Here is a 26,693-nt window from a genome sequence, read left to right as displayed (position 1 = left end):
AACAAATACCTATGTCAAGAGCAAATCAAAGTTCAATTTCAACTACCTCAGTACACTATTAACCCATAAAACTGTTTTGAATCTATCAATTCAACTATATGTTATGTCTATGTTGCCAGAATATCAGCCCTGCAATTTCTGGGCTGTAAAAATTGGGATAATCACCAGATGTAGAAAAAGTAAAGGTAAAGGTCTCCCTGCAGGTTTTACTATGCTATTCGTGACCAACATTTGGGGACAGTGCTCATCTCTGTTCCTTAAACCAAAGAGCCAGGTTGTCCAGAGATGTTTCTGTGGTCATGTGGCCAGCATGACATCACACCGCAGCACAGAACATATGATAAAACACAGAACGCTGTTACCTTCCCCTATGCTTATATGAGGTACTATTCATCTACTTGCATTTATATGCTTCCTAACTGCTTAGCAAGAGCTGGGACAAGTGACGGCAGCTCACTCCATCTTGTAGCACTCAGGTCTCAAACTGCCGAACTATAGACCTTCAATGGTCTAAGATTCAGTGCCTTAACCATTGAGCCACCGTGTTTCATAAATCATCAGCAAAGAAATTAAAAAGACTCTTGTAGGCCAAATGCAATACACATAACAATAATATGTAAGTTAATAGAAACTAAAAGAAACCAATTTATCAATAATATGCAATTAGCTCTCATTTAATATTATTTTCATGAAAGAAACTTAAACTTTAGTTAAATAACAATGATATTTAGACAGAAATAGTTCATAGTATTGCAGAAGACATACGTAAAAGGCACTTTAGAAAATGCTTTTTCTTTGGATTTTACAAAACTATGCAGGTAGTTCTCGATTAGAGACTGGCCCATTTAGTGGCTGCAATTATGACAGTGATGAAAATGTCTTTACAACCAGTCTTCACATTTGTAATTTTGGAGGTCTCACTTAGTGACCACTTCATTTCACAACCAAGTTGCCTGTCCCAATTGCATTTGCTAAATAAGGACTACGTATATACTGGTAAATGACCAGGTTTATCATGTTCAGATTTTTCTTTTCTTAGGAAAGCTCAACTGGTAAAAAAAAAAATAATGACAGTCTTTGAACAAGCAGAGAGACAAGTTCAGACTTTTCACCCAAATCTTTGCAGGTAAAAATAATGTTCCGCTTATGTTTTATTTGCATTTGTGTCTCTTCTGAATTAAAGTCAGTCTAAACATGATCTCTCTTTCAGACGACACCCCCCCCCCCAGCATCCTTGTACAGCACAGTATTAAAACAAAAAAACAGCATAAAATATTAATTGCTTTATCACTGATAATATACCACATATGAATATAAATTATTTTTCTCTGTCCCTTTGAATTATTTTCTCTGTGAAGCATGGCTGGTTTTTTAAACAGTGTTGCTGCTCCTTGCACATATCTCAAGTGAAAAGTAAACATCTTTTACATATTTTATATTGGTAAAACACATTTTTCCAACTTTTTCTATGCCGTCTGTCACTTTAATTTTACCCTTGACTCAGAAAAATAGTCCTAATTTCCAAATCTCACCTACACTAGTCTGTGAGTCATGCCCAGGTACTGAGACAGCCAGTTTCCCAAGCTCCCTCCTTGCTGAAGCCATTTGAAGCACTTCAGGCGTAGAAGATCTGAAGGACATTCACTGAGGATCAGATGTTGCCCCTTCTTATTAACAAATCCAGTTTATTCAAAGAGATTTTACAGCTTTCCCTTCAGGATATATGTTTATCTTTTTTTTTCTCCTGGTTCAAGCTAACAAGATTTTGTTGTTGTTGTTCTTTTGGGAAAGAATACGATGCAACCTGGAAGCAGTGGTGGGAAAATGAAGAAAGAAAAATGACAGGTAATGTTTAAAAGCTCTCAGATAGGGATTCTATGGGCAGTCTTTGTGTTGTTTCATTATCTCCTTGTTCAACAAGAAAATGTAATTTGAAGTGAAGTGCAATTAGTGATAAGGAAAGTGTTTCTGAATGTAGAATTTGATTGATCTCTATAGATAAATCTATATTTATTTTTGTTGAATTAATTATATAGAAAGAAAAAATAAGTTGCTCTATATGTAAAAGAAGATAAAGTTAAAAATTGTATTACAGGCAAATTAGCATTCTATTGTAAAATGTATATGTTCCATTTTTTTAAAAAAAAGTGAAAGAATGCTCTTAGATCTACTTGTTCTTGTTCAAGAAAAACAACATTGGATTTTAATTCTCTTAATTGTACTAAGGCTACAGAAGGAGTTCTGAAATCATGCTAGCACATGTCAGATTGGAAATTCTAGAAGCTATCATAAACAAAATATTAACATTCCACATTTTTAAATATCCATAAATGTAGCTGGTAAAGCTGCACTCTTATTTAAAAAAACAGGACAGTACTGTAAACTGCTCTAATGGGAAATTTATCTGAATGTTATCTAATTTTCAGGAAGTTTAGAAATAAATCCTGTAAAATATTAAAGCTATCCTACTTCGCTTATATTTAATATTTCCCCCCTTTTTATGTAAAGGTAAAGCTTCTATTACACATTATTCTGAATAATTTTACAAACATTGCACATTAGCAGATACATTGCTTTGGGATTTTTTTAATCAAATTGAGTATTCTTTCTATTTCTATTAAATATGTAGAATTATTCAATACGTAAACATCATCTGTTGATTCCTTCAAAAGTAGAACCAAAGACCAAGTGCCTTTCTTTATAACTTATTTGTTTATTCTGTGGTTTTCAAGTAACATTGTGAAACCAGATCTCCTTCTTTGTTGCGAAAAATTACATGAATGTGTGGAGAGTCAATAAAACTTTTTGGCTCACAGTGGCATATGAGATGAGCCATAGGGATAGTCCAAAACCCTGAACATTCTCAGCCTGTACTTTCTTATTTCCTTTTGTCTGCAACCTTCCCCGTTACATACAAGTCGTCTTTCAGTGTCTCCATTCTTTAATTATGATTGCCTTTCCTCCACTCCCAACCCTAAAGGAACTCTGGACAGAGTGAAGTCACTCAACTATACAATTTCTTATGCAAGTAATAGCATGCAGTATTCTCTGGATTTACTCCACTTCCAAGCTACTTGGCAATTTAGGACATGTTGTTCAGTACAGTATGCTTTTCATAAAGGTATTACAGTGCCCAGTACAGTCTCACAACCTATTCTGCATGTATTTACACCAGGAAAAAAGCAGAGATGGCTGTGAAATGCCAAATGAATAAAGGCAAGTTTGTAATGATTTATTGGAACTAATTTTGTCTGTGCTTTAATTTGTCCCAGAATAGAACAGCTTTTCAATTTGCAGAACTTATTTTAAGTAGACAGATTAAAGAAGATAGGAGCTGAGAAATTAGAGGAACTTAGAGTGAATACGAGCTATCTTGTGTTTACTGCTCATCTTTGAGTATGTTTTTAAATGGCTTGCAAAGTTAAATAAAAATAACTACAGAATGGTAGAATAAGAATGGATTTTTTTAGCAACCAAGTCAATGGATGATGAGATCATTTTATTAGAAAGATTTCATTTTAAGATTGTTGGTCAGATACCATTTGCCATGATATGAAAGTTAAATGGTCTACTTGAGGCAATCCTCAGATATTGGACTCCTTTAAATATAAATAGAAAACATATACTGTAAATAGAATGCTGTTTCTAAAGCAGGATATACCTAGAGGTGGGTTAATCACTTAATAAATGCAATGTTATTTATCCATTAGATTATCTTTTACTATCTTGAAATAATTCAGATACAAATGTTTACCCTTTTTTTTTGTTCTAGCCTACACCTTTCAATTTTGCATTCTTAAAATCTGAAAAAGAGAATTAGAAGTTCCTTGTGCATTATAAAGTAAAATGTATTTACAGAAATGTTATCCAATTCACATGAAAAGATTTATGAGGCCAATGAAAATAATCTAATTTATTTTAGTCATAGTTTGTTGCTAAAACATTAAGCAAAACTTGTCCTACTTTGTTCCACAATTAGAAATTAAATGAGAAAAAACAGACCAGTGAAAGAAGGCATGAGTAGAGATTCCAAGATCTGAAATACTGAAGGGTCTTGACTTTGGAAGAAGAAATCAAAAGAATGCTATGGGTCATGGTCCAAGGATCATAAGGTGTTCCCCTAAGCAGTACAGGCCCAGTGTTTGTAGTTTATTTGACATGGGGAATTATTACTATATCGAGTTTTTATTCTTTCCAAACCACATTGTAAAAAATCTAAATATTTTTAATATAGAAGAGAAACTATTCACAAAAATAAAAAAATGGAAATTAACATGGTCAATATTGTCCACTAATGTCAGGGTCTTAAAATAAAAATATTCCTTTTCCTAAGCATGTGTCCCAGAGTTTTTATGACATAAAGGAATAGAATTACAAGAATTTTAACAACTGAACTATTTTTGTATAGAACTGAACTGAACAGAACAGAACAGAACAGAACAGAACAGAATAAAATGGAGCTAGAAGGGACCTTGGAGGTCTTCTAGTCCAGCCCCCCGCTCAAGCAGGAGAACCTATACCATCTCAGACAAGTGGTTGGATCTTTCTGCTATTTCCTTGAAACAGCTTTTGTGTCAAGTGATAAAGGGGAAGGCTTTTTCACTGAAAATGGATGACCCTACATGTATCCATTTACAAAAACAATTCTTGAAAACTGCACTACCTTAAGAATTTATATCTTGATTGACAAAGAAATATATCATGCATGTGAAATTTTATAACAATTTTACAATGAATATCTTTAATCCATAAATTCCTTTTTGATGCAATTTTATATAAAGCAGTGTTTCTCAACTCTACCAACCTTAAGATTACAGACTGATGTAAAAGGAAACCTGGTCAGTTGATAGCATAGTCAAAAAACAACAACATAAACTGAAACTAAAATTATCATTCCTATGTTTCTTAAAGCCAGCATTGCCTTACTTTGTTTCTTGGTTGTTCTGCAAGTTTCAGGCACAGAATTGTCTTTCCTAGAGATAGTCAATAATATTCTTTTAATAGAATTCCAGTATGTATGTAAAATTAGTGTTATATTAATGTGTTGTGGATGGATGCTTTTACTGCTTTAGGATAAAGTAGCTAACATTTCTGATGACTTGGAACAAATTTGCACCCTCCCAATCCCAGACTTAGAATTTCCAATTAGCAAAATCATATTAACTAGGTATCCTGGAGATTCTCATCCCAACCTATCTGGAGATCAATAGTTAGAATGTTAACTTAGTATGCATGCGACAATGAGCCCATCTCATCAATCACTGATATTAAGCATGCTCTAAGCATGTTGTTTGTTGGTATAAACAGCAAGGCAGGATATACATTCAATTATAAATATTTAACAAATAATACATTCAAAATATCCTTATTTTGATCATGTGTAGAATGACATCAGCCAGAAACTTTTAAAAGACTATGCTTCAGTAAATCTTATTCAAAAACACAAACACAGATTCCTAGTTTATGGATAAAAGATATATTATGGAGCCTTGGTGGTTGCCCTGAGCTTGTTATTTTCTTGCACATGTTTAATTATCCAATTAGGTAACTTCATCACTGCTAGCAAAGTGCTAGCACTGATGATGATGATGATGATGATGATGATGATGATGATGATGATGATGATGATAATAATAATAATAATAATAATAATAATAATAATAATAATAAAGTTGGAAGGGACCTTGGAGGTCATCTAGTCCAACCCCCTGCTCAGGCAGGAAACCCTACACCATTTCAGACAAATGGCTGCCCAGTCTCTTCTTAAAAACTTCCAGTGTTGGAGCATTCACCGCTTCTGGAGACAGGTTGTTCCATTGGTTAATTGTTCTAACTGTCAGGAAGTTTCTTCTTAGTTCTAGGTTGCTTCTCTCCTTGATCAGTTTCCACCCGTTGCTTCTTGTCCTGCCTTCAGGCGCTTTGGAGAATAGCTTGACTCCCTCTTCTTTGTGGCAGCCCCTGAGATAGTTCTAGGTTACCTAGTTCGGTAATGGAACATCTGCAAGAAAACAACCAAGCTCAGAGCACTAAGGACCCCATAGTTCTACCCTGAACTACAAATATTCTCTTCTAAGAGGTACACTGTACATCAGGGGTCCCCAACCTTGGCAACTTTAAGACCTGTGGGTTTCAACTCCCAGAATTTACAAAAAAATTACCAAAACAACTGGAGAGGATCCAAATTCTTGTTTTATTGGATAAAGTGTGTCAATGAACTTTTGAACTTTGGTCTTGCCCCAGTGCAAGTCTCCTTTCATGTCCCCAAATCTTTCTGTCTACCATTTTTGGAGATTCTTTTTTAATAGTTGCATAGCATACGAGCAAAGCCTGTAACTTCTTTGTTGCAGGTAGGAAAACCTTTAGACTCCATTCCTGAAAGAGTAGGCTTAATTTTCTGATAAATGGATGTTTTATGTTTCATCATACCCATTAAGGCAGTCATTTTATGAATAAGAAAGACTACCATGGTAGTTGTTGTATAGGCACCCACAATATTTTCTCAAAATTTCAAGCATGTATCTAGCACTGCCTTCAGTCTGAAATATTGTGGTTTCTAGCAGAGCTAACAGAGGATAAGAAAAGGGCAGCCAGTCCAGAGATACGCATAGTACTCATTTTCCAACTAAATGGACTTTTATGTTACAGTTAAGATATAAATACAGTTATATTTATATTTTAATAACATACAGTGGACTTCTATACACTTTAATTACAAGCCTAATTAACTACTTGGTATACATTTAAGTACAAAGCTTCTTGGAATTCCTTCACTGATTTAATTGCTATGTGATATTTCTCATGTATCTGACAAAAAGACAAAAATCCAGCCTTGAAACAAACTGCAACATAGTCTCAGCCTCTCCTTACAGAAATACATCTTAGGAATTAGGGCCATTTTATTTTCTTAGCTCTAATTCAATAGAACAAAGCACTACAATTAGTTTTCTCTGATAATCCTAAATTAAGACTGATTAAATTAAATATATAGTCAGGGAATCAATATAAAGCACATATAAAGAAAAGAACAGTGTATATTTCCCCCACTCCAGCTATGCTGGGACTTCTTACTAACTGTGTATAGAATTACTTATTCAGGGCTAAAATTATGTTAACTGTTTTTTCCAAAGTAAGAAAAAGAGACAGATAAGCCACTGCACCATTGCGCAGGTGCAGCACAATCTTGAATAGGAATTTAAAGAATATTTTAATTTGTTGTTGCAGTCCCAGAATAGATTAGTTAATTATTTTACCAATTTGCCAAAGTAAATTTACTTTATTTAAAGCCTGTCAGTATTAAAATTAATACCATAGGGTAGGTAAGGCGAGAAGTATGCAGTTAAGGTACTGTAATTTGGACTTTAATTATTTTAATATCCTACATATTGTCCAAACTATTATACCAACACACAAATTGAAGGAATAATGACACACATTTCTTAACTATCAGGTAATAAATCAATATAATAGATGCATAAATTGATTATATACCACAGTTAATATGCCTGTTACTTTTTCAGCTCTTGTAACTTTCTCCTCTTTACTCAGTGTTAAACAAAATATTTTGACTGTAAACATCTATTGCATAATTTCAGTATACGTAGAATGGATAAAGTAATTGTGCTTCAATTATGTATTTTATGTTTTGAAGTTCATAATAATGAATTATTTTGCTTCTTAAATTATGAATTTCATGAATAACGTATACTTTGTGTTTGGGGAAAAAAATAAAGCATAATTGTGATATAATTTGGCGGACAGGCTATATTAACATTTGTATAACTTGGGATGACAACTCTATAGAATTGTAGGAGAAGGAGTGGCAGAACATGGGGACAGAGTCAAAAAAAGAAATCAGCCTAGAATCTCTACATAGCCATAAACATATTAAGTTCAACCCTTCTTAAATATCATTAACCCATATCTAGCACCAAAATAATGCTAACCATTAGTTGAGTAGATTCCTGTGGATAGGTCTGAGTAAGAATAAATCAGTTTCATTGGAACTTCAAGTGGGGTCCTGGTCTTTCATGCCTGACAAGAATATAATTAAGGGACTCAATGTTCACCAGACTGACTCTGAATCTACTCTGGTGAAGTAGAAATATTCTATGCCATTTGCTCAGGATTATTCCATCTCTGAGAATATTTAATGTATTGTTGTTACGGGGAAAACCCTGGTTTACTTCTGCTTTCAACATGTACTCACCCTTCAACATTAACTAATCTTGCTAAATGCTCTGGCAGTTAAATACAAAGCAACTGAAATAATGCAGATTTTGCTTTGGTTTAATAAGCAAGTGACTTGGTTAGCTGTATTAATTAATGTTTATGCTATTAGGCTATTGGATTTTGAATTTTGTTTTGTTATATACACCCTATAATTTTCTAGAATAGCTATGAATGTTATAATAAATCAAATCAAATCAAATCAACCTTTATTGTCAGAGTACAACATGTGTACAATGAGATTGGCTAAGCCTCCCTTCGTGCACCCCCCCAACACAACTCACAGTGACAACAAACACACAATCTTATTGCACCATAGTCAACATAGGTAGTCCTCACCTAAATATCACAATTGAGCCCAGAATTATCTGGTCATAGTTTGTTGCAGTTAAATGAGAAGCCCATGTAACCACTTCATTCGCCCAGTTGTGGTCGTTAAATGACCATATGGATCATTAAGTGGATATAGGCAAAATAGCTGCCTGTCAAAGGAGGACAGGCAGTTCTTTCACTCCGTGTGCAGAAAAAGAATTCCTCCATTGGATGGGGGAAATTCAGCCCACCAGTGGAAGGCATTGTCTGCACAGGAGGAGACTCCACAGAAGAAGTTCACTTCCATGAAGGAAGTGAAAAAGCAGCCTGTCCTCCTTCAACAGGCAATTATTTCACTCCCTGTACATTCCTTCTCTGGGTGGGCTGAACAATACATGGCTTCTTTTGGCTGGGCTAGAGAAGAAGCTCCCCCCCTCCTCTACTCCCTGTGCGGAAAAGGATATTTTCAGCCAGAGAGTGAAAGAGCTGCCTGCCAGATTGATTTGGACCCATTTGGGTTGCTCTCTTATGATTTTTCCCTAGATGCTTTTTTTGGCTTCAACAATAGCCAGGGTAATAGAACAGAGGACTGAAAATACAGAAATACAAAATTACCTCAGTTGAACATCATGGTTTGACTGAGGTAATTTTGTATTTCTGTATCTGAACCTGACATAAAGAAATATAATTGCAAAAAATTGAGGAATCAGCACATGGAAATTCTGTTAAAAGTTTGTGTAAAAATAAACGGAGAGAGAAGAAAAATGACATTGTCCAAGGAGATTATTATGGACTATTTGAGCAGACAAAAAATGCATATCAAGCCTTGTGTCAGATGATAGGGATAATGGAAGATTTCAATTATTCAATTATCCAAATATCCACTAGGAATCTTACTCTGTCAAGCTGTACCCTTAACAAATGCATGTCCTTTCTTGCTGATAACATTTTATGGAAGATGGTGGAAGAAAGAGCAGGGTGATCTGCTTTCCTAAATCTAATTCTCATCAATTTAAGAAAAATCAAAGTGATTTGTACCTTGAGGAATAACAATCATATTATCATTGAATTCAATATATAAGCTATGAGCTATCATGAATATTTTGTACACCAAGAAAAAAAATAGAGAAACTATGACTTGGATCTCTCTAAAATGCTGAAAAGAAAAAGGGGAGATGGATAGGAAATGAAACATAACCAATGAAGAATACAAAGATTATGAAGTCTTCATAAATTGGTAGGAATAGTATTAAAAAGCTAAAATTGAACTGAAATTTATATGATAAAAGAATGACCCTTTGGGTACATGAGAGACAAAAAGAGAATGCCAGAAGCTGTAGGGCGAGAAGAAAGTGATGAACTGGTAATGGCTGATGATGGGAAGATACTACTTCTTAAGTGCTCTTTTGCATTCTTCTCTCAAAATGGAAACAGAACCTAGTTAGCAATTGTTATGCCATTGGAAGAAGATGGGGCCTGAAGTTTACTAAACAAGGAAGGGTTAAGAGAGATCTTAGCTAATTTCAATGAAGAAACTAGCAGAAATGAGAACGGCACTGCTGTCTATAATCTTTGAGAACTTCTGGAAGATTGGTGAGGTGCCAAGGCACTGGAAGTGAACATATTCTATCTCCATCTTCAAAAATTGTGGGGCTGGGGAAAACCCATAAATATAGATTTGTCAAGGATTATTGACAGGTAATAAATTTCCAATAGATTATTAAACAGCATGTTACAGTTAAGAGGAGCTAGCAAAGGTTTAGTTTCTAATGAATTGTATCAGATGAACATTATTTCCTTCAACATAATTATTATTTTAGTAGATTATGTGAATACTATGCACATATTTTATATGGATCTCAGCAAAGCTTTGATTTTCTAATAATCTATATTGTAATGATCTATATTGCTGTTCTCAGCAATTACATGATAAGGAAGATGAATAAATCTCCTTTAGAATATTAGCCACCCATTGTCATTTTGTGTGATCTGCAAAAGTACAAGGAAATAGATCTGTCTAGATATCAGAAGGACCTTCCTGACTGTGCAAGCTGTCAGTCAGGCTATGACAAGAAGGGGTTAGTTCTACTTTGCTGGCACTCCTCAAGTAAAAGTTGAATAGTCATTTGTCAGAGTTGCGCTAGTGGATCTTACATAGTGCATGGATTTCAGGAGATGGCTTCTAACCTTCTTCCCAATTCTATAAATGTATGTGTTATTAAAATTAAAAGATAATTTCACACTGTGTCTATAATTAAATTAAACTAATGAAATTCTGACAGTTACCAAACAATATTGTAGTCTAAAACATAAATATAATGGATTCATTGGGTAGAGATAATGTTCTAGCTATATTCCCCAAAATATAGTCTAGTCAAACAGTGATGTTTGCTTTGATTGAAGATATGTATAAAAAGATGTGCGATTATATTTACCAAACTGATTTGTTCTAATATATAATCCATATTTGCTCTGGTATATATAGCAAAGTTTGCCTGCAAAAAACCTAGCACTGCCCTGTTCAAGGCTCTTTACCTCAAAACTGGAAGAATGGCTAAAATATACAAGAAAGTTCCCAAGATACCTTTCATCCTTATTTGAAAAAACTAAACTTGTATTAATCCACTAGAGCAGTGGTGGCGAACCTATGGCACGCGTGCCAGAGGCGGCACTCAGAGCCCTCTCTGTGGGCACGTGCACCATGCCCCAGAGATGGGAACCATCCCTCTTCAACCAGCCGCCTGCTACCTGGCCGAGGTCCCACATGGCCAGATGCATCCCAGCACCCATGTGCTCACTGGCCTCTGTTGCAGGGACCGATGGTGTCAGGCAGCAGCCACCCCGGCCCCTGCCTCACCTTTTCCTGTGACAATGGCACTCCTGCCTTGCCTCGCCTCACCCCACAGGACGAGCCTCCTGCCCACTGCCCCACCTGCCAGAGACCTCCTGGATCTCCCCCAACCCTGCCTGGCCCCCACAGATGTCCCTCCCCACAAGTAACATGGAGGTGATCACACCCACATTGGCCACATCCACCCAATCTGCCATGACCACCACAGCCACACACATCCAGTGGGCCACGCCCATCTGGCACCTGGCGATAAATAAGTGGGTTTTGGGTTGCAGTTTGGACACTCGATCTCTAAAAGGTTCGCCATCACTGCACTAGAGTAAAAACTTGTAAAATGATGATGGCAACTTTATGGTGGCAATTTTATGGTGCTCCACTGCAGTAGACAATTACACAAAATCATCTCTATGGAGTTCAACAAAAAATATACAAATAGCAAATGTTCCCACCCTGTCAAACAGCCTCCTTCATTTCTATCAGAGTGGAGAAGGAGATTTTTCTCCAACAGAACAGACTTTCTGTCAACCTGCTAAATATTTATTTCACAGGCTTCAAGAAGGAAAGAGCATCCATAGCAGACTACAAAAATACATCCAGAATTCAAATTGTTGCATTGCTTATAATCAGATACTGAAACAAACAAAACAGATGGAAATGGAAATGGCAATTCAAAATGAGATTTGTATCTCTTTATGCAATGTTTTCTATCATCCTTCATTTTGAAACATATATAAATAGATCAGATATTATTATATATTATCCTTCAATCTATGATTTTGTTTCTTGAGTAAGATTGTTACTTCTATACCGAAACTAGTCCATCAACCTTACTGACAAACCTGTAACACTGTACATATTTTATACAATTATTCCATCTGATAAACACTAACTTTATAGATGTTAAACAACACAGAATAACAAAATCTGTTAAAATTAGTGGTTAAAAATATTCCTTTTTAAAAAAAATTCTTGTAGAAACAGCCATGTAGTGCACTAGCAAAGGACAACTAAAACCTCTGTTGATAGTCAAATTATCAAACTTAAAATATTTACAACACACAATAAAGGTTTTATAGCATTTATTTGGGCACACCTGGTTAGGATTATTTGGATGTGAATAAGAAGCAATTTATATTGACTGCAAGGCAGTGGATTATTTTGTTAAGCGATAGGGGGAATTTTTAACATGTTAAATGCTGTCAAACTGAATTCCTTCAAGAGCGAGATTCAGATGTTTATGAACAATAGGCAATTAAGAACAATGAAGCAAGAAGACTTGCTTTATCATAAATTAATGTCAAAAATGCAATAAAATGAAAAAGTGCAAACAATGGGAATCAAACTGATTGTCACTCCCTTCTGAATACACAAGTAACAATCACATACATTTGACAAAATGAAATGTGGAGGCAATCTTCAATTGGCCATGAAATTTCAGAATGACTTTAAGACCTGATGGACAGCAAAATGTTAATAGCTTCCATTTGGAGATTCATAATAAATTAGTTGACTTTTATTCCTTTCTACTCCAACCCTATACATACACTCTTCTTTAAATGTTACTTGATTTTAAAACCATTTCCAACATTCTAACATATGTTCTTATGGCATCATAAATTATGTTATATTTGAATAGACCAGGGCTTTTCAACTAGTGGTACGGGTACCACCTGTGGTACATTGGCCCCTGGCAGGTGGTAGGCAACCATCCTAGAAAAGTGGTAGCAGGGGAAGGGAATGAGCTGAACCGGTGGCAGCACTGCACAAGCCTAAGCGAGAGATGGCTGGAGTTGCAGGGCTGTCAGGGCTCAGTGGAAGTGCCAGGCTCAGCGCCAGGCTCCAGCTGGAAAGCAGCACTGATCCTGGTGCTTCTGCTGAGCTCAGAAGAAGCGCCGATCAGCTGGAATGTTGCAGCATCTCCAGGGTCTTGTGATTTACATTAGATGCTTGGCAACTGATTCATATTTATGACGGTCACAGTGTCCCAGGGTCATGTGAAGTGACCAAAACCTGCTGCAACCACCCAGTAGACAGGAATAAAAACCAAACACCCCCCCACCCCACCCCCGCTGGCAATCCTCAACAGAAATGCTCACAACAATGAAAACCTCGGACAGGAGGAAGACCGCCACCGGGCAGGCAGGCAGGTGTCTTGCTCGGCTGTGGCTTGGGGGGCACTTTTTTTAGCGCCATTGTAACTTCAAACAGTCACTAAGGGAACTGTTGTAAGTCGAGGACTACCTGTACTTTATCACTTTTTTCCTTTTTTTTTTTTTGGGTTATCAAGTTTTTGACACCTTGCTAGGCGACTGGTGGTACTCGGATGTTGCCATATCCTAAAAGTGGTACAATGGGTGAAAAGGTTGAAAAGCCCTGGAATAGACTATACCTGCTTCAAACTCACTGCCAGTGATTGCATGGATTGCCATAAGGATTAATGTCAGTACCTTCTTACTTTCTTGCATTCATAGAGAGAGGCAAAGAAGAAAATAGACCTGACGTCATTTTTATGAAGGAAAAATTTCAGCCTTTCATATAAAATATGATGGTCCCAATACACTGCTAAGGTATTGTCGTTCTCTGTCACTCCCTGTCTCTCTCTCTCACACACACTTTCTTTTCTTCAAGCAGTCTCCAATGAGTCCCATAGTTTGAACAATTTTGATCCCAATAAGTTCTGTTTATGCAATACTTGTTGTATATAAACATTGTTTTGCTATTATATAAACACTAGGCATACAAACTATTTTATTTTCCAAGTGCCCGAAACATAGCAGACCATCTGGTATTCAGTAATTCTCATACAGGTTCCAAAGTATCTTTTATAGAAATATACTGTACACAAGAACAACGTTGCTGGTCAGAAAATGTCATAAATGTCTAAATGCAGACAAAATGGAGAAAAAATACTGTGCCCGCTAAAAACACTATGTGGGCAAACCTCTGCTGACAAATATTTATGTGATTTATCTCCACCTCAGTTTAAAAGGATTTCTGATGCATGCAGAAAGCCAAGATTAGCTCTGCTTATCCATATATACACTCAAATTCTGTGTTTACAGCTAAAGCAGCTTTATAAAAATCACTCCATGAAGTATCACGATGAAACTAAGTTGAGGAGAGGTTTGATGACTTGTACAAACAGTAGAAAATCCCTGCACATCATCCAAATAAACTCCACATATTAGTATTTCTTTTTTCCTGGTTAAATAGTTCTAGGAACAGAATGATGCAATAGTGTTCTTTTCTCTGTTTATAATGATACGGTTTCTTAATTTATTTAACTTTCATGTGACTGGAAAACATTGCTAAGTGCAGAGAAGAGCCACAAAGATGATTAGACTAAAATGTATGATGAATGGTTGCAGAACTGGGTATGGCTAGTCTAGTGAAAAGGAGAGAGATGATAGCAGTGTTCCAATATTTGAGGAACTGCCCAAAGAAGAAGAGGGGATCAACCTATTCTCCAAAACACCCAAAGGCAAGACAAGAAACTACAGATGGAAACTAATCAAAGAGAGAAGCAACCTAGAACTAAGGAAGAATGTCCTGACAGTGAGAACAATCAACCAGTGAAACAGCTTGCCTTCAGAAATTATGGATCACTGGAGGCTTTTGAGAATTCTTATTTGTTTGGTGATTTGAGTAAACCACCAGCATAGAGTTCAACTATAGTTGTTGAAACCTTGATCTTTTTCTAGGAAGGATTAAAGGAAGAGGAATAAGACACAGTTGGATAGCTAAAACAAAATAGGAAGCATTCATATAGAAGAATGCAAACTATATTAACAATTAGAAATATGGTCATTATTGGGGAAAAAATAATATTAACATTACTTGAAATCAAGTATTCCAGACAAATCAAAGCCACTCATTTGAGGAGCTTGGTTTGCGTTTATTTATAAGATATGGAAAGAAAGCATAAAATAATGGCAGTAGAGAAGATAACTGTAACATGTTTCTTAACAAAGATGCCATCATCTCCATCTGTTTATTTCCTGTCCAGTTATAGATAAGATAGTTATACTGAATTATTTGCTCACTGAAAATATATTTTCATTTCTATATTTTACAGAAATTAAAATTTGCACAATCCATCAGTTCCCACCAACATGACTTCTGAAAAGCATTTGATGTGCAAATCAACAATAATAATGGGGTCTAATAGATCATATCTGAACCTTACAGGTAATTGGTTTGTTTTTTTTAGAAAAAAGAGAAAAGGACGTCAATAGCTTTTAAATGGTTTCCTCTGCTTTTTCAGCATAATTTTGCAAGATTCACATAACATTTAGCAAGCAAATGTTATGATTATTTCATTCCTTTTCAATACTGTTAGTCATGATTCCTGGCAATTGCCCGGATGAGTCCCTACTACTTTCTTGGCAAGATTTTTGGAAGTGATTTGCCATTGCCTGCTTCATAGGGCTGAAAGAGAGTGACTGTCTGAAGGTCTCCCAGCTGGCTTCATGCCTAAGCTGAGACTAGAACTCACAGTCTCCCATTTTTTTGCTTGAAGCCTTAACCACTACACCAAATTGGCTTCAGTGTCATAATGAGTACATTTTCTAATCTTCATATAACATTTAGGAAAAATTGCCAAAATTTTGAATAATCTGTATTCTTGGTGAAGTCATACAAAATAGTGTGAATGATACAAAGAAAGCAAATACTTTCAAAGAAAACTATTGACACTATAGCCAATTTATTTATTGTTTTATATGTGAATTATATTTGATTAAGCTGTAAAGTTGTTCAATTAGGTAAGCGTATGTTTTCCCACAAAATTACACCTCTGCTATACACCAAACAATGCAATTTCATGAAGCTCCTGAGAAACATTTAGCTTCTTGTGAATCCCAATTTCATTAAGTATTAAAAGAAAGCATCAGAAAATAATTTGTTTTGAAAGAGGCAAAGTGCCTTTTCCTTCCTGTAGCCATTATTTTTATATTAAATTTTAGAAGTTTAAAACAGCCAAAAATATATTGGAGAAAAGATGTGCTAAGTGCTTAAGCCTCAGTTTATTTCATGCTATCATTTGAAATGCTGATACCATTAATATTAGTTTAAAATTAAATATTCAATAAAATAATCAATATTAGTTTTAGCCCAGGAACATAATATTATTTCAATCATGAGATGAACATGACAGAAGAAGCCCTATTTTGGAAATTAGGAAGAAAAAAATCCAAAATCCTTAAGGCAATAACTTTATTATGCTAATGCCAACTTAGATTTCTTAGACACAGTCCAAACATCAGCTATATTTCCTTTTCTGTATTCTCTTTATAATATTTCATAAATTTACTTCCTGCTCTAATGAATTGAAAGTTTGCAACAATTATGCAAAATTTTAATTGGCCTAATAAAGTTACTTCAATTATAGTTCATATTATTATTAAAATTGTTAATTGTCCTAATAATTACATTATTTAGTTTAAAAAAGTCCCCACAAACCTTTTCCAATCTAAAACTGCTCTCTGTGTTCCTGCCTTAAAAGCATGTATAAAGCTATTCTATGAGTTATTCCATCTTTCTCATTTATTTTATTAATCTTTAAAAGTGTTCCTCCTAGCAACTGGTTGAAGATCTTCCTCAAGAATTTCCCATAAACTATTCCTTCTTTTTTATGCATTCTTCTAACAGTGTAAACTATGTTTAATATTAACTAGAGTACATGTTGTACAATATTTGTAATCAGCTACAAAAATGCAGCCTAATTCAGTATAGTTGATCCATGCTTTTATGACCTTTGCATTTAAAAAAGCAACGACACTGGCATAAATTTAGAACTAGACTTCAATTACCTCTCCAGTCCTATATAACTATTTTTCCTTTATTCAGTAGTTCACACATATGTATCTTACTGGACAGTCTCATATTTTAGCCGTGGAATATTCAAAAAAAGGTTTCAAAGTTTTCTTAGCGAGCTTGTCCAAATGCTGAACACAACAAATGTCTTCAGGAGTTAATTTTTCCTCTTTGTGTCCCTGTCTTAAGTCTTCAGAGACTAAACTAAACAAGCCCTTGCATGCAGCAGGAACTTAGTCATCTGCATCATTAAACATATTCATTATTTAAAACAATGTACTCCCTGACACCTCATTGCTGTAACTTTGGTCTAAAGCTTTTTTATATAAAATACTAACACAGTAGAGTATAATAATTTTCTTGAAATACCAGTTTTGTTGCTGAAAGGCAGCTTTAGAGGAAAAAATTTCCCAAATGGATTATTAGATGTCAAACTTTATATGATCCACTGCAGAAAAAGCTTGACTTAAAATCCATCATGTCTAGTTCCCTGTTTCTTATAGTGGTCAACCAGAAGCTTCTAAAAAACTCTCAAGAATGTGTTAAAGCAGCAATAGTTTTCTGTGTTGTTCTTCAGTGATTATATTCAGTTGAATATGGAAACACTCAAACTCAGTTATCATGCCCAATAGCATTATTCCTAGACACTTGATGGACCATAAAATAATCTTTGAGAACCTCAAGTCCAACAAGCAGCTCAGGGCTCATTTCTGGCAACTTGGGCATTTTTGAAAGCTTACCATATTTTTTACTACCCTTATCCTTGGCTTAAATATTTCCTACTAATTACGAGACAACATTCCCCAAGAAAGTCCATTCCACTGCTGCACAATTCTTCTATTCCACAGTTCCTTCTAATGCTGAATTTTGCCTTTTTATAATTTTCATCCACTAATTCTAATGCTGCATTCTCAGGCAATTTCTCAATTACACGTTCAGAATTACTTTCAAGTATTTACAGGACGTTGTGTGAATGCATGTAGTAGTACATTAATAGGCAGTCATGATCAAATGCTCTTTACTATTATCCACTGCATGATCAATTCATATGTGTAAAGACTTACTTTAAAAGGGTGCTACTTTATTGAAACTCCCAGTTTCCCATCCTCGCCATAAAACCAAAATGACATGATGTTAAAGCACTAATTCTAATGGCTTGGTAGATTATAGACGATCTCTCCAATCATAATAAAATAATACAATATGAAGATTAGTTTCAAGAACAGTTATATATGTAAACCTGGTAGAAAACTGGTCAGTTCTTATATCAGCATATGTGCCAGTCCTTCTATACTGAATAGATGCTAGGAAAGAGATTTATTTATTTTTATTTCTGAGAGGTTGCCTAGAAAGTACTTCTTAAAGACTCTTGGGTTGAGCAAAGAGGGGAACCTCAACATAAGACTGAGTTGTCACAATGAAGGAAAGTGACACACATCACACTGCAAATTCTTATGATTTATGACTCCTGGGGCTGTGAACTAAAATCAAAAGAGAAATGAGTCAGTCTTTTCTGCCCATCATGCAGAGCCAGCTTCAATATGATTATGATTTCTGTTAATACTTACCTGAGAACATCGTTGAAATAGATACAACTTTTAACCAACCTTTTTAACCATCATTTCTATAGATCATCAATCTCCGAGTCAAGACATCAATCTTTTGACCAATTATTCACAAGACCTAATTGGGAATGCTACCAATAATGAATTTACAACTATTGTTTTACCTATGCTTTACCTCCTTATATTCTTGGCAAGCATCTTTCTGAATAGCTTGGCAGTATGGATTTTCTTCCACATCAGAAGCAAGACCAGCTTTATTTTATACCTCAAAAACATTGTAGTCGCAGACTTGCTGATGACTCTGACATTTCCATTTAAAATTATTCAAGATTCAAGACTGGGGCCATGGTACTTCCATTTTTTCCTATGCCGGTATACAATAGTTTTGTTTTATGCCAGCATGTATACAACAATTATTTTTCTTGGACTTATTAGCCTTGATCGCTATCTAAAAGTGGTAAAACCATTTGGAGATTCCAGGATGTATAGCATTACATTCACTAAGATTCTGTCGCTTGTGGTTTGGATTGTTATGGCATTTTTAGCTTTGCCAGATCTGATCCTCACTAATAGTTACCCAACTAGGATAAATATGGGTGACTGCTTAAAACTGAAAACCCCATTGGGAGTCAAATGGCACAATGCTGTCATTTACTTCAATAATTGCATATTTGTCATTGTGATGATTGTATTAATAGGTTGTTATATTGAAATATCCAAATATATCTATAAATCCAGCAAGCAGTTTATTAGCTCTTCAAGTCACAAGAGGAAACACAGTCAAAGCATAAAGGTGGTGGTGACTGTATTTTTTATTTGTTTTTTGCCATACCATCTATGCACAATCCTTTTCAATTTGTGCCAGTTAGATTATTATTTAGATGCTTCAGCTCACAAGATCCTGTACTACTGCAAGGAAGTGACTATTTTCCTATCAGCATGCAATGTCTGCCTAGATCCAATCATCTACTTTTTTATGTGTAGATCATTTTCACGGAGGCTTTTCAGAAAATCAAACATTCGGACAAGGAGTGAAAGCATCAGATCCTTTCAGAGTATCAGAAAGTCAGAGGTGCGCATTTATCATGAATATACTGATTTGTGACATCATTGCTAAACATTTTTTTTTAATTGTTATTTGTACCAATGTTTTCTATTTGTAAATAAAAGTGCTTTGCTTGTTATACAAATCTGAATATATCCAGTGCAACATATGATTAACATTTACATCCTTTCCATGATTTTCGGTTTGAAAAGGAGGTAGGCAGTCCACTATTACAAAATATATCTCCGCTTGACGATTGAGTATTTTTTACTTACATTAGGATGATTTAAAAAGATATATGGTGCCATCTAGTGGACAAAAGCAAGGTTGTGATACAATGCAAGGGCTGAGCGACTCAAACAATGCTATCTAAAGAGAGTTCAAAACTGTAGGCTAAATTGCTTTTCTTCCAGGCTACTCCCAACTGTTTCTAACGCCAACTTCAGAAATCCCAGTCTGATGAGCCATAAACATAAGGTCTGATTTGTTTTTTCCCTATTTCTTGCCCTTCCCATCCCTGCCTTGTTGATTGTTCCCTCCTAACCAGCCCTCATATTTTCCTTTGTTTTTCCCAGATATTCACACATATGGATGCCATTATTGCCCTTCCTGCCCTACCCTTCCCATATTATGTCTTTTGACAATAACCTTTCCTTTGTGGACTTATAAGTACCATTATTGCAGTGGTGCTACTGTACTCAATGCATTCAAGGACATGTTTTCCTTTTGCTTTTACTCATCTGAAAATCCATGAGAATTTTGTAGCAAAGAACATTGATTGTAACATTTCTACACTTCTAAACATCCTTAAGATATTTTAAAAATAAAAATAAAAGAACAGAGAAGCTTTGCAGGACTAAGGCTGGGGGCAGGAAATCAGGGGGTGCATACTTCATTCAGCATCGGTAGATATCAAAAGGGAGCTCACTGGGACAGGTAAGGATTGAATGGAGCATCCATTTCTGGGGTTGAGGATAGTTCATTGGCTTAACTGGCCACTGGTGGATCAACTGAGATTATGAAAAAATAGCATCTGTCAACCATCGGAGGCCATTGTAGCCAGAACAAAATGGCTGCACAGGACAATGACCCAACATTAGAGGGGAAGAAGCATGTAAGGTGTTTTGACCAATCAGAGCTAAGCTGTCAATAGATTGAAAGGAATCCCTGAAGACTATCTGTTTAGGCCAGAAAATAGCAGTTTTGAACCAGAAGCTGGAAAATATAGGTGTGACTTTGTAGATTTGACCACATAGGCAGAATCGGCTATGGCAAGACAACACTGGATGAATCCCAGTGCTGCATCTTATTGGACTTTAAAGGTAATAATCAGCATTTTGAATTGGGGCTGAAAGCCTATCAGCACAATGACTTTAATACTGAAGATATTTTAATCTGGAATTATTGTCTCACCAGCAAATTAGCCAAACATTATCATAACTGTACACCTCTCCCTTACCAGAAAATAGATATCCATCTCTCCTCCACATTTACAGATACAGGTAGTCCTTGATTTATAACCATTTATTTAGCAACTATCAAACTTACAATGGGGTTGAAATAAGTGACTTATAACCATCCTTTCACTTATGACCATAGCAGCATTGCTATAGTCACATGATCAAAATTCGGTTACTTGGCAGCCAGCATGTATTTATGACGGTTGCAGTGTGCTGCAGTCATATAATTTCTATTTGTGACTTTCCCAGATGGCATCTGACAAGCACAGTCAATGGGAGAAATTGGATTTGCTTAACAACTGCAGTTTTTTTAAACAACCTTGGCCAAAAAAGGTCATAAAATCCAGCACAAACCACCTAACAACTGCCTTACTTAGCAATAGAAATTCTAGTCCCAATTTGGTTACAAGTTGAGAACTTCCTGTAATTAGAAAAATTAAGGAAAGCTGCTCCCAACAAATTATGGAGAAAAATATGATGCTAAAGTAAACATACTTAGTTGGCAAGATTCTATCATCCAACTTCTGTTTTCCTTTAAATAAATCTGGTTAATAACATTCTGTGATCTTCTAACTTTCATGGTGGCAGATGGTTGTTAAGGGTTTGACACAGAGCACTCTACTCATAGTTGTTCTGCGTGCTTGTATAAGGACATCAAAACTTTCCTGTGAATATCTTGGGAAATACCAGTGACATACAGGTAGTTCTCAATCTATAACCACAATTGGGACTAGAATTTCCATTGCTGGTAAGTGAGCCCACATCCTCTTCTACAATCTTTTTTGCCCTGATTGTTAACTGAATCACTGAAATTGTAAGTGAATCTTTAAGCAAATCCAGCTTCCCCCATTGACACTGCTTGTCATAAGCTGACTGGGATGGCAATCACATGACTCTGAAACATTGTAGTTGTTATAAATACATGCCAATTGCTAAATGCCCAAATTTTGATCACATAACCAAAGGAATACTGCAATGTGAGGGCTGGTTGCAAGTCACTTTTTTCAGTGCCATTGTAATTTCGAAAAGTTGTAAATGTTTTACAAATGGTTGTAAATAAAGGACCACCTCTACTGGATTGGTATTTTGAGACTGAAACTTTGCACATGGTTGATACCCAGTTATATTTCCTTGTTAACTTCTGGGAGGCTTTGTGGTATCTGAATTCAGCCACAGTTTTGTTCCATATAGCGTCAGTCTTGTAAACTCTCAAGTTTCGTCTTTCCGCTATGTATTCAGAATGGACAGTGATTAATATAGCATGTGTATATACGTTATGTATGGGTAGATATATACTTTGTTTTGAGAGCAGGCAGCATAATTTCATTTTTAATGTGGGCCAGTGTGTTCACAGTAAAAAAAATTGACAATAAATAATAATAATAATAGTAAAGTTGGAAGGGACCTTGAAGGTCATCTAGTCCAACCCCCTGCTCAGGCAGGAAACCCTATACCATTTTGGACAAATGGCTGTCCAGTCTCTTCTTAAAAACTTCCAGTGTTGGAGCATTCACCGCTTCTGGAGGCAGGTTGTTCCACTGGTTAATTGTTCTCACTGTCAGGAAGTTTCNAACTAGACATACCCAATTCCAGCAGCCGTTCCTTATATGCTTTAGCCTCCAGTCCCCTAATCATCTTTTTGCTCTTCTCTGTACTCTTTCTAAAGTCTCAACATCTTTTTTACATCGCGGTGACCAAAACTGGATGCAGTATTCCAAGTGTGGCCTTACCAAGGCATTGTAAAGTGGTATTAACACTTCACGTGATCTTCCTGATGGTAAGCCGTAATGGGACAAACTTTCTTCTTAATAAAAATGCTCAAGAACAGCTTATAACTGAAGTAAACATAGAATATGGGAAAGGAAATATAATAGGAATTATGCTGAGGGTAATACCAATGTTTAAGGAAATTTAAATATGCACAGAAAGAATTGTTCTAGCACCCAATGTTATTTCATTCTTATATATATGACTTCAGCAATTTAGTCTACTTCATATAAGCACCATTACTTCTTCTTTTTAAAAGTTCATGTGGAAGTAAAGCAGACATTGTGGTACGGGATGTTTCCCAATCTTAGAAGACAGAAGGTGAATCTAGTTGATGGTTCATTCAAGTGATATATTTCATGTCACCACTGTTGTTTGGAATTTATACTGTAGCAATTTCAGTGTGTTCAATAATATTAATATTGGGTCAGAGTGAAATAGTTATTCCTTATATAATTAACTTTAAATCAGAAAAAAGAGCACCAAAAAAACCCCTTCTTTCACATAATTACACCAGGAATTGCAACTATGGACTCTTCCTGTGCTGCTCTCAACAGGTGGCAATTTTCTATGAGATATGACTAATTTTATACAGCAGTCCCCACAAGGGTCTTTAACATTTTACTCATCATGACTTCATATATTTTCATTTTAAACAGTATTCATTTCTGTCTCAATATAAAAAGAAAAGAATTACAAAATATGTTTCTGGGTTAAAGAAAAAAGGAAACCACACTAATTAACATCTCATTTGTCTGCAGCCATTGCAAATCAGGGTATTTATCTTTTTGCAAAGCACCAGCATTGCTTCCATAAAAATAATGCAATTCTAGAAAACATTTCCTTCCATACAAGGCACATATCACTTTGAAAAAAGTCATCAAATCTTACCTCTTAAAAAAAGAAAACAAAAAAAAGTATGGTCAAATATTTTTTCTGCTTAATATGGAAGCAGAACACTTATTACCAAAGATGTGTAATTTTGGGATATTTCTAAAGTAAATAAATAAATGTGTAGTTTGTTGCTTAAGCCAATTTCTTGGGAACTGTTTAGTTTCTGAGAACTGGACATGGAAGAAAGGAGGAAATTAGAATTTTGAAAGAATTGCTATGACCAGTAGGGAACTTTTATGGTTTCAGCTTCATGCATTTCCTTTTTTGGGGGGTCATGTTTTTTAGATTTGTCACTCACAGTTTAATCAGCCTCTCGTGGCCAGCTGCAGCATCAGCTGGAAGCAGCAAACTCTACAACTCTGAGACTTTTAAACCAGTATGGGGAAGTACTGGGAACTTTATTTCAGGCTGGATTTGAAAGGGTATCATCACTTCTGAATCATATGAAAAACTACCAAAGTCTGTACTGGTAAGAAGTTACCATACACTTATTTGTTTGGGTTTTTTTAAATGCATTCTTATCAAAATGCTTAATGTCAAATCTTGCCATAGGATTATAATTCCAAACTGCAGACTAGAAAAAGATATTTGAAAAATAACAAATGAGTAAATGTATGCTGAATATGTCATCATATTACTGGTACTGTATGTTATTTTAAGAAATAGTTTTACAGATAAAAATAAAGAAAATATTTTGTTGTTCAATATTAGTTACATTGCATTAAATTGCATTAGTTACATTACATTGTATTAAATATAGTTTCTACTGAACTAATTACTCAGGTAGTTATAAAACTAGTTAACTTATATCATCTTTGTACCTCTGATACTTTAAAAAAAAGCTTTAAAAAGTTAAATCTGATTGCATTTGTATTAAAGATTGCTTCCATCTCAAATATATCAGTATAATTAGCTATATACTTATAGTTACTGGGATGGGATGAGAATTTAGTTTAAAAAAATAAGATTCTGGAGAAAAATTAAAATGGAAAACAAGTTGTATGTGCATCTGTGAAACCAGAAAGGCAAAAAGTACCATAATTAGAAGAAGAAGCCAAGTTAAAACTCTTTAAAAGACTTATTTAGGTCATTGGATTGGACGCTTAACAATGGTGTACTAAGCACATTTAGTGTGCTACTGAATAAATGACTTACCTCTTACTATGAATATTCAGTAATAATATAGCATTATTGAGCCCATGCTGGTTATTATTTTGTACAGAAATATTATACATTATACAAGTAACAGTATTTAACCTATATTTATTACTAAGTTATTTTTTATTATTAAAACAAAGTATAATTCATTCTTAGAGCCCCTTTTCTCTTTCTGTAAACTTTATACTTGGCAGAATAATGTTGAGTTTGTGACATCAGAGCAATCCAGTGATTTCAAAGCTCTGTACAGTAGAAATGAAAAAATCCATAATGAACTGGCTGTGCATTTTAGGGACAGGTTTGAACTGGATACTAGGATACATTACACTGCCGTATGGACAGTACTGGAGGCACAAACAGGTCTAAAATAATTGACCCTCTTATAGGCTTAGGCCACTCAGTATACACACACACACACGTATGTGTGTAGACAGACAGACAGACAGACAGACAGACAGACAGACAGACAGACAGATAGATAGATAGATAGATAGATAGATAGATAGATAGATAGATAGATGGCAGCCAGCTATTGCACTGTATGTAAAAAATATGCCTAGTGAACTCAGTGAGGCTACTGGGCTACAATTATGAAGTAATAAGGCAGGACTACAAAGATAATAGGCTTTTGGAAACAAAAGAGCAAAAAGAAGCAATACTTTATGAACATAGTGTTTTTTGGGGGGGGGGAGTAACTTTCTGTTGCTTTTCCTGCTCACTTTCTATTCCTGTTCCCTTGCTTCCCATTTCCTAACTTATGAGCTTTCCTTGGCCTTCAAAATATTTAATGGCTGAGCTAACAAGTTTAGTTTTCCTGGAAATACATTTTTGTAATATATTTTATGGCTCAATTGAACACCATGGATTCAGTAGTGCTTTGATTTCCCTGGGAAGATATATTTGGTTTACAGGCTTTTATCTGGGCCTACAATTCTACTTTGGATGTTAACAGTTGGTATAAATGCTACTCTGGTTTGCAAGCAGAGAAATAAACGAAATGGATCCAGATTTCTTCTTGGGCCATACTGTCCTAAGCTGTCACAAAAATTATTGTAGGTATTAATTTCCTCACATTGAAATCAACCAGTCTGAAAAGATCACAAGAAGTTCTTTGACATTAGTGTCTACAACCTCTCACCTTTCCTCTGATCTTAATTTGATTGAAGGAAATGGATCTATGTATGGAACTGTTGTCTTAGAGGCCATACAAATGCAGCATGAAATTTTGGAGTTGTTTCAAAGAGAGAACAGTTGATATATTTTCCACTGATTCCCATAAATATATGGGAATATATTACAGTATATATGTAATCCCGTGCAAGGTTTATTTCTGCAATCTCTTTGGCCTTCCCATGTCCAGAGTCAAGTTCAATTGAATAAATACCACATTTTTTTAGCTGTTCCTTCATTTATAAACCACCTCATTAAGTTTTCAGCTGTAAATGACAATCATAGAAATTTCCATATATGCAGAAATATTCCTCACAAAGCCATTTATGGATTTGGAAGAGAACAGATCCTGTTTAATAGTTGCAATCTTGTAACTTGTCAGTTAATGTGATTTAACTAAAGAAGGGAGATTTTTTTTAAAAAAAGAAAAC

At 35.2% G+C, this 26,693-nt stretch overlaps 2 protein-coding genes across 11 annotated transcripts in view; one reads left to right on the top strand and one right to left on the bottom strand.

Moving 5' to 3' along the window:
* MED12L (mediator complex subunit 12L) overlaps nt 1–26,693 on the bottom strand; it is a 161,612-nt gene that overhangs the window by 73,185 nt on the left and 61,734 nt on the right.
* LOC107286021 (G-protein coupled receptor 87) overlaps nt 1,585–26,693 on the top strand; it is a 28,904-nt gene continuing 3,795 nt past the window's right edge. Inside the window, exons 1-4 of one of the 10 annotated variants that reach the window (XM_015814315.1) lie at nt 1,585–1,845; nt 13,861–13,956; nt 15,465–15,577; nt 24,220–24,403. Coding sequence is in view for 7 of the 10 variants with exons in the window: in XM_015814307.1 (XP_015669793.1) it covers nt 15,502–15,577; nt 18,834–19,873 (1,116 nt within the window). In the remaining 3 variants the exon portion in view is untranslated. Of the gene's footprint in view, nt 1,846–2,934; nt 3,217–13,765; nt 13,957–15,464; nt 15,578–18,833; nt 20,152–20,226; nt 20,381–23,020; nt 23,051–24,219; nt 24,404–26,693 lie in introns of those variants that run through there. The other 9 variants (XM_015814317.1, XM_015814307.1, XM_015814311.1 and 6 more) reach the window with 9 other exon arrangements.

This window comes from Protobothrops mucrosquamatus, unplaced genomic scaffold, assembly GCF_001527695.2.
Source record: "Protobothrops mucrosquamatus isolate PMUCROS unplaced genomic scaffold, P.Mucros_1.0 scaffold237, whole genome shotgun sequence".
NCBI classification, from domain to species: Eukaryota; Metazoa; Chordata; class Lepidosauria; order Squamata; family Viperidae; genus Protobothrops; species Protobothrops mucrosquamatus.
The sequence above is the reverse complement of the archived record's forward strand: the minus strand, read 5'-3'. Positions and strand labels throughout refer to the sequence as shown.